Genomic DNA, 17,409 nt, shown 5'->3' with positions numbered 1-17,409 from the left:
CAAAAGCGTAATCTTTGTGCCTAGGCTACCTGAACAGCGGAATAATAATTCTAAAGATGAACAGATGCTCAGACGTTTGTCTCTTCAGCCACCTCGTGACATTGTCTATTTGCAGAACCGCACACTACAAAACTATTCTTTCGTGTGAGTGAGGATGCATTCATACATCACTCTCAATAAGATGACCTAAAAAGTTGGACAACATTGCGTTAGCTCGCCATGAGCCGCTGCGGTAGCCCTTTCCAATTAGGCTACATTATGGCAAGTTTGTTCAGAAACAGCTGGAGTGAACACCTAGCTCTCGCTAGCGGGCTAGGTACCTTCACTTTAGCAAACAAGGGAGACTGGGCGTTTCAGGTTTGAGTATAAATGTACTCTTTCTAATTCATCAACTTTTTGTCCTCTTAATAAAGCCGACGTCCCTTAGATCAAACTTTGCTTGTCGCTTGGCCATGATGCTGCTGAATGAAATCACCTGTCGTGCGCATAGACAGTAGAGTGTGGATCGGGCCGATTTTTTCTGTCCGAGACCGACCCGAGCCCGACAGCGCAGTGATCGAATCCGACCCGAACCCGACAGGCATTAAGATATTTGTGTCCGAGTCTGACCGGGCCCGACACAGTTCAAATAACACTATTTGCATACATACTGTAGGCATACTAGTGACTTGTGTGGAAATTCCGATTGTAGGCTATCAATCAATTGACAGGCATTCAGAAACGTCGGCACAGATAAGCGGAGCCATGAACGCACACACACACACGGAGCAAGAAGTGCACGCGTTAGAACAAGAGGCCGGGCACAGTTAGGCTATGTAGGCTATGTCTAGCTCACAGCTCACAACTGCACTTACTGTAGACTACGTGTCTCGTTGTCGCATGCAATAGAAAAATCTTGCACACAGGAGGAAATATGTTATGCTGTTAGGATCAGGAATCAGGATAGGATAATCTGGCCCCAGCAGTGGCGCGACTGGCTGGGGCACCTGCACCGCACACCGGCGACCCGGGTTCGATTCCCGCCCCGTGGTCCTTTCCGGATCCCACCCCTATACTCTCTCCTGCTCGTTTCCTGTCATACTCTCTACTGTCCTGTCCAATTAAAGGCATAAAAAGCCCAAAAAAATAATCTTTAAAAAAAAAAACAAGGATAGGATAATCTATTGCAAACCTATCACAAAAACGAACATCAAGTGAAATAAGTTGTTTTTCATTTTACATTTCAAATGTCTTATCGTGCTGATGTGTCCGGGTCCAACCCGAGCCCGAACAAAAGTTCTAAATATTTGTCCGACTCCGACCGAACCCGTCGGGTTCCGACGGGTCCCGTCGGGCTTCGGTCGGGTTTCCATGCTCTAATAGACAGTAAAAGAAGGCTGCATGCTTATATGTCGCTGATTGCCGTGACAATAGGAGGAGCATGCCCCTCGTCCACAGTATTTTAGCCTCGATGTGCGCAAAAGCTAAATGTTGAAAATGAAATAGTGGCGATATTTCCACATTCATTGAAAAATTACAGGGGCCATCCCCCCTCATCTCGACTACTGCTTGTATCCTTGTAAATGACCCAGGAAGAAACAATTACATTTTGGGAGTGATCCGTATTGCCGTCCAGATTCAGGACGCATTTATGTTTTTCGCTTGGCGGTGTAATGGCCACGTGGTCTGAATAGTTTAGGTTCAAATGTAAAACAACCAAGGAAGAAGTAATAAGTTACCCTACAGTCACACTAGCTACAAGAGACAGCGACAACTCCACCAACTTGCCGCTGAGTGGGGAGGTGCTTTGCGGGTGATTGATGGCTGACGATTTCTACAGTAGGCCTACGTGCTAGGTAGCTGACAGATAGTGTGGCTCTGAGATACACACTACTAACCTTGTGCAGTTTCATCTTTCTGCAGCTCAGTTTTCTGATTAAAGCAAGTTTGCAAATTGGTGCAAATGTGTTGGCACCAATCAGAGGCTGTGTTTATGATATTATCATGCAGATGACAAACCAACTTAATCAACCCCAATCCAATCCATTTCCACCATGTTCTGTTTACTTTGCCCCCATACTGACAAGTGGTTGTCTGATTGTCATGATCATATTTTATGTGCAAGCAATTAAATCAAATAATGCAATCAGAGGAAAGACACTGAGCAGTTTTGTTACTTTATTTATTTATTTGAAATAACATTTTTTTCAACAGTATGGAAAGGAGATACATACTAGAAACATTGTATTTATTTTTCCACAAAATATCACTGTTACCCTTTTATGTAGTCTCCCATTTTTATACAGTGATTTGTGCTCTGACACCTCAGAATTCAAGGTAATGTTAAAAAGTTATACAACAAGTATGACAAACAAAAGCTCAATAACAATTATACAGATGTAAGTAAAGCAATGTGAATGCACATACAAGAATGCATTCAGTAATCCAGCTAGATATGCTTCATTGTTGAAGAGGTGTCAAAATCATCTCAAATTTCATTTCAAAATATGTTACCGAATGGGATACTGCTTCAATTTATTTTCAATGTAAGGTGCATTTTTAGAGTTTTACTTGAAGTAGATGTGTACTAGTGCTTTTTACAAGGCATGTTGCCCATGATTATGAACATATGAGTACATCATTCACTGACAAGGAATTTTATGTGCACTGCTGGAATGCTGTCTACACTTATCGATGAATCAAGTATCACATTATTCATGTACGTTTAAAATGTGTTTAATACTTCAGTACTGTTGCAGCAAGCTAGAGTTGGATGCACAAATACAAAAACACACAAGGGCTTGGGTTGATTCAATTAAAATTCACTTAATGCTTTGTGTAGAGATAAAATTGTAAAATACATGAGCAAAATGTGATACTACATCTGTTACGACTGCTGTAGGTAATCCAGCAAGGCGAAAAGATGGCAAAAATAGACAAATTACCATACTACATTCTATGCCAATATATCTGAAACATGGGTTGACACATGCACATATATAGGGAAATTAAGCTGTATGTTTATATGGCATATTATTACTCTATATGCCAATGTAAAGCTTATCTACAGTGCAGTTGTAGCTCTGATTATAAAATAGGAAAACCCATGCTTTGTTTAGAAAAGGCATCCACAACATTAAGAACTTTGTACAATGTATGAAACGTGATACAATAAATAGTATTATAGAATTACTATACAGAAAAGCAATTTCATTTTGTCATATAAAAATATGTTTTAGTGCAACCTTACATACACTGGTAAATCACATCATTCAATCTCTGTTGTTCAAATCACACAGGGTATTGCATTATTACATAGCAGACACAAAAACATGGTAATTTACATGCCTTCCTGCTTCAGATGCTAGTAAGACTATATGTAGAAAGAAAAGAAAAGGCACACATATTTTAGATTTAAGAGTACCAGGCAAATGTCTATCAGCATGTTTGGTCAAGTTCATGTATAGGTTTGTATATATTTTCTTCATTTTATATGTTAAAAACAGTTAATATATTTTACAAAGGCATGCTATGCACATACATTTCAACTGCAAAAAAATAAAATGTATCGTGTTGCCTAATGAATTAAGATATGGATGTTTGCATGTATTATACATGTGTAAACATTAAAATATAATGTTTGTGCTGAATTTCCCTTTTAGCCACATTTAGTCATTTTCTGTACAGTTGTTTACCCTATTTGTGTTTAACAACCTTTCCCCCTGGCTTTTTAAAAGTGGCAGTTTTTCCTCACCACTTTTACTGTTGAGAGGAAGGTAACTTAATACATTTTCCATGCTGGAGTGCAGTGGAATGGCAGAACCATTCTGCCTGGTGTCTAACTCATTTGAGGGATTCTTTTTGATTGATGCCATCTTTTCAGAGTTTATGAGAGATTGGGAGGTTGTGGATGGCTGTTGATATGGTAGATTATCAGTGGACAGAGATTTCTCTATGGGCTCTTCTGAAACAATCCGGAGAGAGGCAATGGCCTTGGTGCAAGTCTGTATGCTCTCCTCCTGTTTAATGTCCTTATCTGAGATTTCATCCACATCCCTTTCGGATTTGTCAGAAAGCACACTAACTGAAGGCAGTGATTGCTTTCCCATTAGGGAAAACAATATGTTTCCCTGGTTCTGGGAGGAGTCCAATCTACCACTGAGCACACTATCATCTGCCACTTGGAAGAACACTTCATTAGCGTTGGACTCCTTTGATGTGTTCTTCTGTAAGGGCAGATGGGCAGGATGGCTAAGGCCTGGAACTGAGGGTCTGACAGAGTGCACAATCTGGATGCCCCCAATGGGGATCATTGGGAAGGGTGTATGAATCTGCTGTTGGGAGTGTAGGGGCAGGTGGCTGAACAGGCCATGGTGGGAAGTGGCTGTTCCTGTACCACTGCTGTTTCTGTCACAATCCATCTTCTGTATCTGCTCCTAAAATATATACATCATTGGTTATACCAGCTGAAAGCCACTCATGCATTGTAGTCAATGGTACAGATTTATGAAATATAAAAATAAACCCCATACTACACAGTATATTACACATATGAATTATATTATGTATGGGGTAGATTAAAATAATAACCAATCTGACCATATTGTGGCAATTCTGAGAGAAAATAACAACTGAACACTTTAAAAGGGGAATCATTTTAATGACTGAAGCTAATTTCAAGATGGGTTCTAAATGAATAATTGCACAATGACTCTCTAAAAGCAAGAGGCTTGTATGAGCAGCATAACATGTGAAGCTCAGTAAGTCAGGCGTTATTCATCCAGGTTAGTCTGGTTCAATGATTTCTGCTACTGTTGGCACAGAGAAGAGCCACACTAATGTGTTGACTCTTTTGTTAAAGCTACATTTATAGCTTTATATAATCTATGATACTGTAAACGTTGGTAATTTGTAACTCAGTTGCAATGTATCAGTTGAATGGAAGCATAGCCTAATACGGCCAAACAATTGGAACTACTTGACGGGTGTGCAAATATCTGAGAAAAAAATATTACATCACAATCAAAATAGGAAAATCAACAAAGCACAGTGATATAAGTATTAATAATAATTAGAGAGTGTAATTCCAAGAAATGACCAGTACATACAAGAGAGTTAAAGAGATGTTAATATGCAAGGACTTTTATTTTAAATATAGATAAAGAGTAATTTAAATTGAGAGAAATAGGGAGAGAGCAAATAAGAGAGAAAGTTAAGAAAGAAGAAGACAAAGTCTATTTTAAATTCAAAGGCATTATCCACCTTATTCCTTAACCCGGATATATGCATCGTTCCGATACTGTTTTCAACTTCCGTTCATTCTGTTTGCACGTGCGTTCTTGGTATCTAACTTTATGCTTCAACTTAGATTTCTTTCGAAATGTTGACAATTCTGCCCTGAGCATGGATATACTACATCATATATAACCCATATAAAATAGAAAAGTTTACTTTTACATGCGTTATGATTAGGGCCGGGACTTTAGCGCGTTAATTACGATTAATTAATTACACAAACATTAATGCGTTAAAAAAATTGACGCATTTTAATCGTATGCCTATTTATTTTTGCACCGCGGAACGTTTCTCACTGGATGAGTTTCAGACGGACCGATTATACTGGAGCACCAAGTAGTTCGGTTCAGACCATAGACTGTAAGGTTCAGACAAAACAAACCACAGTGGCACAGTGAACATGAACAAAGAAGCTGATGTGACCGCGTTGGTTGGCCCCGTGGATGGGAAATGTTGTTACAAAAAACGAACGGATGGAAGCGCAGATAAGAGCATGGTTGTGTGCAACCTATGCAACAAGGACGTATCACCACAGGTATCACCTCAGTGCAAAACATAAAGCAGCTAGCTGCTAGCGTGGACAAAGTATTGTGATACTCCAGTCCAGACACTTGAGGGAAACCTCTGAGCTTTATTTATTATTAAATAGCAACCGAGTTGCTGTTACAGCCACAACTCACGCTAATAACAGTAATCCACCGCACCTAATATTCCATGTCCAACTTTCATAGACCTAAAAGAAACTTCACACTCAGAACCGCATACAAGCACACACGCACACACGTAAACTCCGCCCCCCAGTTCCCCTTAAAGGGACACAACAATTTCATGAACTCAACTCAAGGTAACAGGTGACACAATTAACAGGATATCACAGTATTATAGTTTACAGAAGGTCTACCTATCTATAGGCTACATGAATTTCTGAAAATGTACTATTTGTAAATATGGTATTGCTACACTTTATGGCAAAAATTGCACTGGTCTGTTGGACTTATTAATAAACAATATTTTTGTTGCTTAAGCTTAGGCCTATGTATTCAGTCATTATCCAATAGTAGGCTATACTAAAAATCCATGTGAAAAAAAAATACTTCTCACTGTTCTCAGGTCATATATTTATATACAATTAAAATGTGATTAATTTCGATTAATTAATTACAAAGCCTCTAATTAATTAGATTAATTTTTTTAATCGAGTCCCAGCCCTAGTTATGATATGTTATTACACGGCTCTCTAGAATGTTGAGAGAGCTCCCATTCACTTTGAATGGGCCTCCCCAACGTTCTGCGGTGAATAATATATATTAAGGTTTTGCATCCACGAACGTCATAATGCCTTAATGTCATGTGACCGTTTGTTTACAACTGGAGTGGTAGGCAGAGTGGTAGGCAAAACCGTACATATCAGCGGGGTTACATTATGTTACACATAGGCCTACTGTAGTTACTACGCTTACAAATATCTCCGAAATGTATTTTTTATGATCGAAACACAGATTAAGAGATGGCAACTACTTGCGTAGCATTTGTTTGTTTGTTTGTTTGTTTAATCGTTTCCGTTTGTGGTACGGTATGTGTCGCCACCTGACGAAATGGTTAGGAAATGCAGGAGAATGTAATGTAACCCCTATTAGAAAGTCAGTTTCTGGTTTAGTATAATTTGTAAATTCATAATTATTTATTTGATAATAAAAAAATGGTATGTTCCCGTCTTAAAATAGTAGCCTACAATTACGTTACATTACGGTTGTCCTAATCAATCAGAAAGAAAATTGCCAGCAAAGACCGCAAACAAAGTGTGCCATATCCGAGACATTAGTAGCTTGTAGTCTACAACTGATTGAACTGAAATTATGATGGACAGAATCGTGTCAGTGTCTGGCTAATTTTATGTCAGGTTGGTGAACCTTATTTGATTAACTAGCGGTTTAGTGTTGAGTCCTCGTGTTGTCATGCATCTGGTAGCCTGTGCTAGCTACATTACTTTACTGGCTACTTACCCTGCCACAATATCTTATCCTGACACTCCAACACAAACATTATTTTTTTTACTATTTACGAACGTGTAATTACATCGAAACTGGTCACATAATTATAAGCACCATAGTTTCTGTCTTTTCAAAACGTAGCACATAACACAACATGGCCAAATAAATGACAGAACTAGCCTACCTGGTGGTGCTCACCATATGGTGCTCACATCCATGACGTGCAAAACTATTAACTACAGTGAACCAAAACATGACTTGTAATTGTAGGCTAACATAAACCACAACTGGGTCACATGATCCCAAGTTATAAGCTATTATGCGTGTTTCAAATCCAAGTTGTTGTTAGAGCTATTATATCAGCATCAATTAGCATTCCTACTTTGCTAGCCTTTGCATCAGCAGATGGATACTTGCAAACGTTTCTAGTAAACTATCTAGCTTACAGTTGGCTATTAGGCTTGTGCACAATTCCGAATTTTAGAATTTGCCTCAATTCCATTCATGAGTTGGAATTTGAATTGAATTGGCCACACCCCACAGGAAGTTGAATTTGAATTTGAATTGGAATGACAGGAAGTGGAATTCGATTCATGGCAATTCAAAGGAAATTCCACAGTCACATAACAGGAAGAATGTGTTGAATCTCACATACATTCAGTTCAGGGAAAATTACATTGAAAATGTAATTGATTACTGTTTTCAATTATAAGTGGTGTGTTTGTTGAAATCATATCTCTGACATATTTCGTGAAACTTAATTGTTAAACAATACACTGCAAAAAAGGGCGATTACTTAAATGTAAACTTTTTACAGCCTCAAATGATATTCCTTTTGCTAGTAAATTTTCTGGACTTTTTGCCTTTACTCAGAAAGGACAGTGCAGATAGACAGGAAGCGAGTGGGCGAGTGAAAGAGATGTTATACCGGGTCCCCAAGGGTACTTGGACGAGTACATGGTCCTGCTGCTGTAGCCTGTTGCGCCACAGTGCCACAGCTCGTGACAAGCCTAGATCACGTGTATTTAAAGTTGTTACAGCCTCAGAATAAGTTAAATATAAATATAAGCATAGACTGCTGTTTTCTAAGATGATATCTTAAATCTTAAATGTCATCTTAAATTAAGGCAAATTTTCTTGTTACATAAAACAAGCTTTATTTTGATGAGAATTTGAGGGAGAGATATTAAAGATAAAGACAAAAAAGATAGGGTTGTGCTTGATTTAAGATAGTGTAAAGTTGAACACTATTGGAAATTCACTCTGAAAACAATATAAATGATCTAAAACTTCTAAATCTAATTTTTTTTTTTTTTTTTTTATCTTGATTAGAATCAAATAATTTGCAGTGTACCCTTAAATTATGTAGGCCTATGTGAATTTGTTTGAATTTCATTGAATTTCAATTCTACTTCCCTTAATTCAAATTCGAATTGTAATTCTGCATCCTGTTTTTGACCTCAATTCAAATTCAATTCAAACTCAAGAATTGAATTGGAATTTAGGAGTCATTCTCAATTCAATTCTGAATTTTGCACAAGCCTGTTGGCTATAAAGCACATCTTCATGTTGATTACTACCTACCTACTCCAGTAAGACACAGTTGTAAATAAAAGTCTAGCGAGTCTGATTAACAGTTACCTTAAGAAGGTTGATTAGGCGAGCTAGGCTATACTGTCCACCAAACGAAGACAGCAACAAGTAGCATAAGCAACATAAACAAGCAGCTTTATATGTCCACTGTATTTATTTTTATGACAAGTTTATTTAAATGATATGATAATGCTGCCCTATGGAGCACAGCCAGCAATCTTATACAGTAGTGCCTTTTGCAGTGTGTACACAAACCGGACTGAACCGTACCAAAACGTAACGTACTGAACCGAACTGTACCCTACTGCCTGGAGGAAAAGTAGCTTTTAAGATCCAAGGCAGAACATGTATGGGGAGGACGTGTTCACGTGTCATGTGTATAAAAACGAGGTGAAAATATGCGACTTATTGTGCCTGTTCCATGAGGCGGCAGTGTGCTTATTAGGCGTATCGCCATATCTAGCCTGTTAATCAAATTAATGTATGAAAAAGTTAGGTTAGCCAACGAAGGTTCAGTGCGTTGACTCGCCAGCTTGCCTACCAGTTGCCTACCAGTCGGCGATGGAACATAGAATCACGTGACCAAAACATCACAAGCAAAACCTTAATAATCACCGGTGACTGCTGTCAATGGCAACGGGTTTTGTGCTTCTAATTCACGTCTTTCATATCAATCCACAACAAAGCCGTTGCAGGATCATCCAGACTACTCGTGGTGATTTTACTGCATACTATTCCTATTTATGCACCAGCCTGCAAAATTTGAGCCTCCTACAAATTCTAGTTCTTGAGCAATGAGCTTGTGAACTTTGACAAAAAAAAGAGGCAGAACAAATTTGACACCCCCCTCCCGCTGTAAAACTGTCTGTTACTTGAAAAGTATTGATCTTAGCACAAAAGCATTTTACAGAGTGTCTCCTGGGTAACATACTGTAGGTGCACATGGTATTTTTTTCAGATTTTTTTGAGACGCAAGTGCGTGTGCTCTGGTTGATTTGACGTGGAATGACCCTTAAGTCTATGGGAGTGTTTAATTATTTCATCGTAAATATCTCAAAAAGTTTAAAGTTCACAAATGTGAAAAATACAATCGTCAAATCTCCGTTACAAGACCTTTGTAGGAGTGTTTGAATGACGTGAAACGGTTCAGTGGTTTAGCGTCATTAACCGTTGATTTTAGTCGGAAGATATAATAATAAGAAGAACAGCGATAACAGTACATTGCATTTAACATGCAATGTAACTATAAATGCAATTCCAAGGAATGAAGTGCATGAAAATGCCAAAAATGAAATTTAAAATATAATTAAGCCATAAGCCCCGAGAGACTGTGGTTTATACTGTGGTTTATACTGTGGTTTGGGGCAGCTGTGGTGTACTGGTTAGCGCATCGGGCTTGTAACCGGAGGGTTGCCGGTTCGATCCCCGACCAGTCCACCACGGCTGAAGTGCCCTTGAGCAAGGCACCTAACCCCTCACTGCTCCCCGAGCGCCGCTGGTTGGGCAGGCAGCTCACTGCTCTGGGTTGTGTGATTCACCTCACTGTGTGTTCACTGTGTGCTGTGTGTTCACTAATTCGGTTAAATTGGGTTAAATGCAGAGAACTGAATTTCCCTCACGGGATCAAAAAAGTATATATTCTATTCTATTCTATTTTATTTGCTAAGGGGTGTTGCCTAAAACCCCCTTCGCTGTTCGATTATACAGTATAAACCACGGACTCGAGTGGCTTATTGCTTTTCTAAAACGGTTACTACGTTGATCTAGCAAGATTTCATGAAACAAAGGCACAGCAACTAAAAAGTAACGATGTATTCATAGATAATCATTCTTCACCAAGAAATATATTCCCTCCATATTAATGGTTGCCATGCAACAACGAGACACAGCCACTATATAGAACGAAATGCGGTCAAGGTGTGAGGTTATCGTGAAATTTACAACGGCATCGAACACGATTCAGCCAATCACAATCAAGGACCGGAACTATCCGTTTTAGAATTTGTAGTTAACACAAATAATACAAAGAGAGAGAGAGAGAGAGAGAGAGAGAGAGAGATGGGGTAAAACAGAGCGAATGAGGATTTACATGTAGTGTAATTTACAGTATGTTGTTATAAGTTATGTATTTTAGAGTTGCTTGCTATGGAGGTTACTAGCAATTGAATTAGACACAGATATTGATGGATGTTGATAAATAGTTTAATGGACATTGATAGACTAACATTTTAATTTATGTTGATAGACAGATAGACAGTTTAATAAATGGTTTGAAGTAAATAGATGGAGAGAAAGTTGAATGGTTACTATGGTGGTTCCTACAGTGGATACGGGTTGAGAATGCACCTTTTGCCGTGGGACTCCCGAAGAGATCCCGTAGGCTGTCAAGACGATTTCTTCGAGGCTAAGGCAATGTACCCAAACAACCACCAGGTGGCAGAAAGTTTCAACCCGCATTTCATGATGAAGACCGCATATCCGTCAATAGTCGACTCCATTAATCTCATTTAATCATTAAAATGAAGGTGATGACTGGCGAAATTAATGAAACGACGTTTCAATAACCCATTGTTGAAATGAATGAAAATGGTTTTAGAAAATCGCCTATAGGCCCATCAGAAGGAAATAGCCTTCAATTCAACCTGAAAGACTCGAAAGGCAACCTTCATTAATTCATTAATTCATTACGGTTACAAGACCGCATTTCCTTGAATAGACTATAGTTGTCAAGGCGAAGACGAAAGAGATGGACAAGATGGACATTAGGCTACATTTATATGCTAGGAATACTTATAAATGTTTTATATTTTAAAACGGAGGCATGCGTTCATTTTAACCGGGGACGCTGGGTACATGTACCCAGCACTTTTTGTTATCACAGATTTTGTCCCCACCACTTTTGACAACTGAAAATAAAATGTATTTAACAGAAATCTCTTTAATACATGCCTTCGCTTGTCACTTTACTTATAACCTTAGGCTGCATGCACAGAGAAGATTGCACATTTTGTAACATTGTAACAATGGATGGTCAGATATGAATAGAATATATACTTTTTTGATCCCGTGAGGGAAATTCGTTTCTCTGCATTTAACCCAATTTAACCGAATTAGTGAACACACACAGCACACACACAGTGAGGTGAATCACACACTAACCCAGAGCAGTGAGCTGTCTGCCCAACCAGCGGCACTCGGGGAGCAGTGAGGGGTTAGGTGCCTTGCTCAAGGGCACGTCAGCCGTGGTGGACTGCTCGGGGATCTAACCGGCAACCCTCTGGTTACAAGCTCAAAGCCCTAACCAGTACACCACGGCTGCCCTTCATATGCGATAGGGCAGTGAGGGTGATTCATTGTAACCATCGACTAGTAGGCCTAGCTCCGCAAAATACATTTCTAGCAACTTATATAGATCTAGGTATGCATGTTCATGTTGATTCAGAGATAGGCATAGACTACCGTAGGCTACTGTGCGTCATACTATATGACAGCATTTTATCATGTGGTAAATTAATGACTAACGTCAGTTTAACATGTCAGAACTTTTGATGGGCGTTTCAAGTGCATGCCACAAATATCAAATAAACTCGACTGACTGAATCCCTAATATTTGTTGGCAACTGTTAAAATATTCAAAGCCATGCACTGGTAAGGCATGGTAAGCTCTATTTCGTAGAGGGCCTATGTATTAACTTTGAAAAATGTCTCTGCCCCCCGCGAAAGTAGGCATAGCCTACATTTTCATGAGGAAAAGCAAAGAGGCATAGGCGCGAGGAAATAATAAGACCCCAGCTGTGGCACTACTGGTTGAGGCACCTGTGCCGCACGCCGACGACCCAGGTTTAGTTCCCACTCCGTGATCCTCTACGGATCCCATCAAGAAAAGGCATAAATCACTCCAAAAAATATATATATTAAAAAAAATGAAAGATATTCTCAGTATTGCACATTTTTTTTATGTTTGCCATGTCTTTCGTGGTAGCGCATTACTATAGAACGAAATGCGGTCAAGGTGTGAGGTTATCGTAAAATTTACAATGGCATCGAACACGATTCAGCCAATCACAATCAAGGACCAGAACTATCCGTTTTAGAATTTGTAGTTAACACAAAGAATACAAAGAGAGAGAGAGAGAGAGAGAGAGATGGGGTAAAACAGAGCGAATGAGGATGTAGTGTAATTTACAGTATGTTGTTGCTGAAAAGAGCTACATTTTTCTCTAAATTTTAAGTTAACTATGTGAATTCGTGGTTCTGCATTCACACACTCATTTTCACATTTACATAATTAGTGTCAGGCTCAAGTGTCTGTCGAGAGAGAGGGGGGAGAGGGAGGCAGTCGTCCTCAATGCCGCATATAGGTAATGTCTAAAGGCTGGCTTACATTGCACGATTTTGGTCTGTTTTAACAGTCGGCGACTAAATTTCCAAAATCGGGCGGAAATCTTGGGAGTTGTACTAGAATCTCGGCGCGCTCCCGTCATCTAAATCGTTTAGTGTAAGGTGCCAATCTTAGCGGTTTTAAGTCCGTCTGAGTCTGTCTTTTTCTAGTTTTGCCGTTACGACAATATCAAACATGTTTGATATTATCGGAAGTCTTTTCAGTCGTGGCTCATGCAAATAGTGACGTGACCATTAAAAACCAATAGTGAACTCGGTCGAACACAAAACAGGAAGGAGCAAAATAGGCGACAGCTGTAGCCTATATGATTATTTGTTATTTCATTTGTTATAATTTATTAGTCGGCTATTCTACGTGACAGAACAACTCTATATCTGTTAGTGATGTCACACATCAAACAATGCTACAGAAACGCGAAAAAATTACTTTGATATGAGGAGGCTATCATGTGAGTTCCTGTTGATGATGACGTGTAGCCTAGTACACGGTGGAAATCATTTGGAAGGAATCTAGCAGCAGTCTTGTAAATAGTGACCCACAGTCTTTGCAAAATCCTAATCTGAGACTGGCCTGTGACTAGACTGTGACTAAAAACTCAATGAATTGTCTTTAGATGTGAGAGGGTCTGAGACAGTAGTCTTTCAAAAATCTTTTCCAAATCTTTGCAAAGTCTGTCAATGTAAGGTAGGCTTAACTTGACTTGACTTCATTCAAATTTTGAAACGTAGGTATTCAATAGGAGAAGGCTGCTAAGTATTTTTCAACTTTGTAACGTTTGTACTTTTTAAACTATGAATTAAAACTCAAATTTATTTATTTTTTAGCCTAGACGCCCCTAGCGGCAGCAAATCTAATTGAACTGCTGGGTCTCAGGCTAAAAATGTTCCCTGTTATAAGTCAAGCTCATAATAAATAAATTAGAAGAAATGAAATAACAAATAATCACATAGGCTACAGCTGTCGCCTATTTTGCTCCTTCCTGTTTCGTGTTCGACCGAGTTCACTATTGGTTTTTAATGGTCACGTCACTATTTGCATGAGCCACGACTGAAAAGACTCCCGATAATATCAAACATGTTTGATATTGTCGTAACGGCAAAACTAGAAAAAGACGGACTTAAAACCGCTAAGATTGGCACCTTACACTAAACAATTTAGATGACGGGAGCGCGCTGTGATTCTAGTACAACTCCCAAGACTTCCGCCCGATTTTGGAAATTTAGTCGCCGACTGTTAAAACAGGCCAAAATCGTGCAATGTAAGCCAGCCTTTAAACGGTTCAAGATGAATAGCAAAAATGAAAAGTGGTAAGCGGAATAATAATAACTATAATAAGAAGCCTAGGAAGAAGATTGATTTTCATGCACTGTAATAATAATCATAGCTAGAATGCAATTCCAAGGAATTACCAGTGCATGCAAAGTGGTTACTAAGAACTTTCTAGAGTTAATTGATGTCAGTGGCGTCGTTATATGTGAGAATTCGAGGCTATAGCCCCAGATGTCTTGGGAATAGCCCCAGATCTCTGTGCCTTAAAAAATTATGAAAAGCGCCCCAGAGTTTTTATGAGGTTTATGAGGACGCCACGGCCAACAGCCACAACTGCAACATTGTTACTAACGCTGACCTGGCGTTCCTTATGGAGTCGGAATAATTTGTTGCAAATTCGACATCAGGCTTCCCCCCTCTGTCGGACTAATATTACCAGAGCCCGTCTACAGTTTAATAGCCTACTATTGTAGCGTAGCATACAGCGCAAGAAGAGGTTGAAAGTGAGACATCATCTCTCCTAACCCTTGATAATACTTCCATCAGCTCAGGTTCGTGAAAAAAGCTCTAGCTAAATTAACGGTCTGTGTTACTAGCTAGTAGCCAGCCTCTGTACCTCGCTAACTTTAAGACACTTCATTTGGTTAACACAGAGGTAAACTTAATCCCTTATCCTACCGGCTCTGCAGGATATTGAATCACATTCTTCCCAAGCATTCGTTTTCCATGAACTTTTTCCATTAAGTCTACTAGTACAGTAGTCAACAGGCTTTTTTTGTGTGTTGGATTAATCCATTTACAGTTAGTGATTAGAGTGGCATTAAATATGAAAATTATATTAAAAATAAATTACAATTGGGAGAGATAGAGATAGCAAAAGTGAGATAAAGTGAAGAAAGAGAAGTGAGAGATCCAGTTGAATAGAGAGAGAGACAGAGGAAAAAGTTCTTTAATGCCATCCTTATACCAGAAAACTTGAAAGACTACAGTCTCAGACCCTTGATATTGTTGTAATGCCAAGACTCGGACTGACTGAAAACCGCTAAGATTGGCACCTTACACTGAATGATCTAGTTGATGGGAGTGCACAGGGACTCCAGTAAAACTTTGATGATTTCATTCCAACTTTAGTCGGCAACTATTCGCATCCTATGGTATATTTCATCCTATGCACAATCAGTTTATTGCTGATTTTATGGGGTATGTTGAGTAAAATCAGTAATTATACTAGATTCAGTATCTGAAATAAGTAAAAAAAAAAAAAAAAAAACATGACTCACTGTTCCTGATTCAGATGGACCCCTTGTCTTTAGTGCCAGGGATATAAACTCTGCCTGGAGGTTTTGCCCCAGGCTCCAGGGGGAGTTTTGATGATGCAGACCTCTCCTGGGGGACACAGGTCTCACTCTATAACGACTCCTTGGGGAAAGATCTCTTCTACTGCTCAGCTCACGTCCTGGAGATGTGGGTCTCCCTATATTAGAGATGGGTAAAAGGAGGTTTGTGGGCGAGTGGTCACCCCTGGGGGACACATCTCTATGGAAGATGTCCCTCCGAGGAGATAAATGCCGGAGATGGTAGGCCTCTCTTCTAGGGGACAAGCGTCTACGGGGTGAGAGGTCCCCCTTGGGAGAGAGGTATCTCTGGGATGTGGGAGATGGCTCTCTAAGAGGAGAGGAGTCACACCCTGGAGAAGATATACAGGATGAGGAGAGGTCAAAAGATGGGGGGGTATGCTCTGGTGAAAGGTTGGAGTCTTCATCCATAGAATTGGGCACACTCAGTTGGTTCATGTAGTTTCTCAGCTGTGTGACCTGGATGCTGGGCAGGCTTGTTAAGTAACTGAACAGTGGAGATTTAGAGCCAGAGTGCAAAACGTTTCCAGAAGATCCTTGGGAGGCAGTAACCACAGTTGCAGCAAGCAAAGCGAGGCTATGGGGCTGAGGGCTTGTGCTTCTAGAACATGTCTTTGGTGTTGAATCACCATCATATTCTTCCTCATCTTCTTCATCCTCGTCTATCTCATCTCCATCATCGTCTGGTCCATCTGAGTCATCTGCATCAGAGAACTGATGGTCAGCCATGCCAAATTGCCCAGAATCTCGTGGGTTTTCCTCCGCAGTATCTGGCAAAGTAGGATACAAAGATGGTTTTATACAAACGTACAACTTCTACATTTCAAATCAAATTTACTTCAAATCACCATTTACATCTACACAATTGAATTTAATGAAACGTGGGAATAACTGCAAATTCTTTGTAAAATGGAGAGAACCATTATGTCTGTACATATGAAATATGTCACACCTGCTTCCTCTGCTTCCACATCATCAACACAGGTCACTGACACCCCAAGTTCCAAGCACTTCTTCATGTGAGCTTTTGATTTCATGTGCTTTGTGAGATTTCCTGAAACCATAGTTGAAGTACAGTATTGGTGAGCTTCAAAACACAACACCTGAAAGAGTGCTGTGTGGAGAGCACTCCATAGAGTGCTGCTGTTCATTGGGTGCTTGACTAGTATAATTATTCAATGCTGTTTTTATGTTTTAACAATGACCTTTTAAACACTTTTAAACTGTAACCCTTTTTATATGTTATTTATTACATTTTAAATACTTTTAAACTATCACCCTTTTATGCTTTCATGTACTGTACTATGTATTACCTTGTGTGCTTTATGTTTTATTTTTCTATTCTTTAATTTTTAACCTATTGTTTGCCTATTGCCCTTCTATGCTTTAACTAGCTATTCCTGTTTGCTTGTGTTTATGTAAAGCACATTGAATTACCTCCCATTTGCTTGTAAACTGCATGTAAGCTTTTTACGTGTTGAAGTTATGATTCATTTTAAAAAGAACCAAACTGATCCACCACCGA

General features: G+C 39.3%; 1 protein-coding gene across 5 annotated transcripts in view; it reads right to left on the bottom strand.

Annotated features, from left to right (window-relative positions):
- Positions 1-2,151: 2,151 nt before the first annotated feature.
- Positions 2,152-17,409, bottom strand: part of hivep2a (HIVEP zinc finger 2a) — a 58,857-nt gene continuing 43,599 nt past the window's right edge. For all 5 annotated transcript variants that reach the window (XM_062550183.1, XM_062550182.1, XM_062550181.1 and 2 more), the window contains 3 exons: positions 16,837-16,938; positions 15,810-16,654; positions 2,152-4,415 (listed from right to left, as the gene is read on the bottom strand). In XM_062550183.1, coding sequence (XP_062406167.1) covers positions 3,648-4,415; positions 15,810-16,654; positions 16,837-16,938 — 1,715 coding nt within the window. In that variant the 3' untranslated portion in view covers positions 2,152-3,647. The remainder of the gene's footprint in view (positions 4,416-15,809; positions 16,655-16,836; positions 16,939-17,409) is intronic.

The sequence above is a fragment of the Sardina pilchardus genome, chromosome 12 (assembly GCF_963854185.1).
Source record: "Sardina pilchardus chromosome 12, fSarPil1.1, whole genome shotgun sequence".
NCBI classification, from domain to species: Eukaryota; Metazoa; Chordata; class Actinopteri; order Clupeiformes; family Clupeidae; genus Sardina; species Sardina pilchardus.
The sequence above is the reverse complement of the archived record's forward strand: the minus strand, read 5'-3'. Positions and strand labels throughout refer to the sequence as shown.